At 44.5% G+C, this 1,545-nt stretch overlaps 1 protein-coding gene across 3 annotated transcripts in view; it reads right to left on the bottom strand.

Annotated features, from left to right (window-relative positions):
- SUMF1 (sulfatase modifying factor 1) overlaps positions 1-1,545 on the bottom strand; it is an 89,515-nt gene that overhangs the window by 45,477 nt on the left and 42,493 nt on the right. For all 3 annotated transcript variants that reach the window (XM_040628532.1, XM_040628533.1, XM_008697942.2), the window contains exon 4: positions 156-238. In XM_040628532.1, coding sequence (XP_040484466.1) covers positions 156-238 — 83 coding nt within the window. The remainder of the gene's footprint in view (positions 1-155; positions 239-1,545) is intronic.

Below are 1,545 nucleotides of genomic sequence, written 5' to 3'. Positions count from 1 at the left end.
CACTCTTTCCTACTATTTTATTTTCCTATCAACCAATTCGAGTGCGTCATTTTCACCCTTTTACAGTTGAAGATGGCCACTGAGTTCCTTTTCAACACACAGGAATCTATGCGGCAATTAAACATGTCCACTGGGGAAAGAGCCACCAGCCTCACCTGTGGAGAACAGTGGAGTCGGGCCCTTCTGGGTGTCTCCAGTTAGCGCCTTTAACAGGTAACCACCAGGGAGCAGCTGCAACCTCAAAGCAACCCAGAAAAGCTGAGGTTAGCGATGATGACTCTAGAAAACACTGACTCAGTATGTGCAGGGGAAAAAAAAATCTCATGATCTTCAACTTCCATTTCAGTTACCAAACAAATACTTTTACCAGAATATCAAAAATAAAGATTTATATGTGAGTAAATCTTCAATAAAAGAGTACTATTTCCTATCATAAAGCCCAACGATGACTAAATAGGTCTGTATTTAAATGGTGTGTATCTCCAAGAATTTTTACTTTCTTAAGGATTTATTTATTTATCTTAGAGCGGAGGAGGGGCAGAGGGAGAGGGAAAGAATCTCCAGCAGACTCCCCCATGAGCACAGAGCCCTACACAGGGCTCGATCTCGTGACCCTCATATCACGACCTGAGTCAAAATCAGGAAGTGAGAAGCTCAACCAGCTGAGCCACCCAGGCGCCCCTCCAAGAATTTTTAAAAGATGCAGTCCTAGCTAATCCTCTATAATCTCTAACAAGTGAGAGACAGGTTGTTCTGCTCCTATTTAAAAGATGAGGAAACAGAGTTAACCTTACAATTAAGTGCTGGGCTGAAGGTCAACTAAGGTGGTCAGATAGCAAGCTGAAGCACAGGGTAAAAAGCCGGAGTGTGTTTTCAAAAGACTGTCATTCAATTTCCAGCCCAACATCAGCTGTGTAGCCCTGAGCAAGTACACTGCTTGTCTGGCTCCTTAGAGTCCTCATCTGTGAAATGGGGGCAGGACCCCTGCCTCACCCACCTCAGACCACAGAAGAGGTTGAATTCGCCAGGATTGGGAAGTGCTCAAATGTTCCCAGGACCTTAACTCCTACTTTACAGTTCTAGTAACCCAAACAACAAGAGCAAGTGGCCCTCATTTAGTGACTGGTGAAGAACCTGGCTTTGGAGCCAGTAAAAACAAGATTCGAATCACTCACGGTGTGACCCTTGGCAACCTACTGAAGCTCCCCAGGCCTGTTTTCTCGTGTTTAGATGGAGATTGTAACAATAGCCACCTCATGGGTTATGACAAGGAAGAAATATAACATACAGAAAGGGCTGACAAGTACGCCTAGCACCAGTGAGCACTCTGTAAAGAGAACTAGTCTCAATCATGGCTTCAAGACAGGAGGAGAGCCATAAAAAAATCATCATCGCTGTTGCTAATACTAACTAAAGAACAGAAACTTGCAAATGACTCCTGTAATATATACTACCGCAGACTCGAGGTTATCGCCATGACAATGCGACTGTCAATCATTTGCATCCTGATGAGCTGGGCTGAGTCGAAGAGAAGGGGGATGGTGT

Source organism: Ursus maritimus, unplaced genomic scaffold (genome assembly GCF_017311325.1).
Source record: "Ursus maritimus isolate PB19 unplaced genomic scaffold, ASM1731132v1 scaffold_14, whole genome shotgun sequence".
Lineage (NCBI taxonomy): Eukaryota > Metazoa > Chordata > Mammalia > Carnivora > Ursidae > Ursus > Ursus maritimus.
The sequence above is the reverse complement of the archived record's forward strand: the minus strand, read 5'-3'. Positions and strand labels throughout refer to the sequence as shown.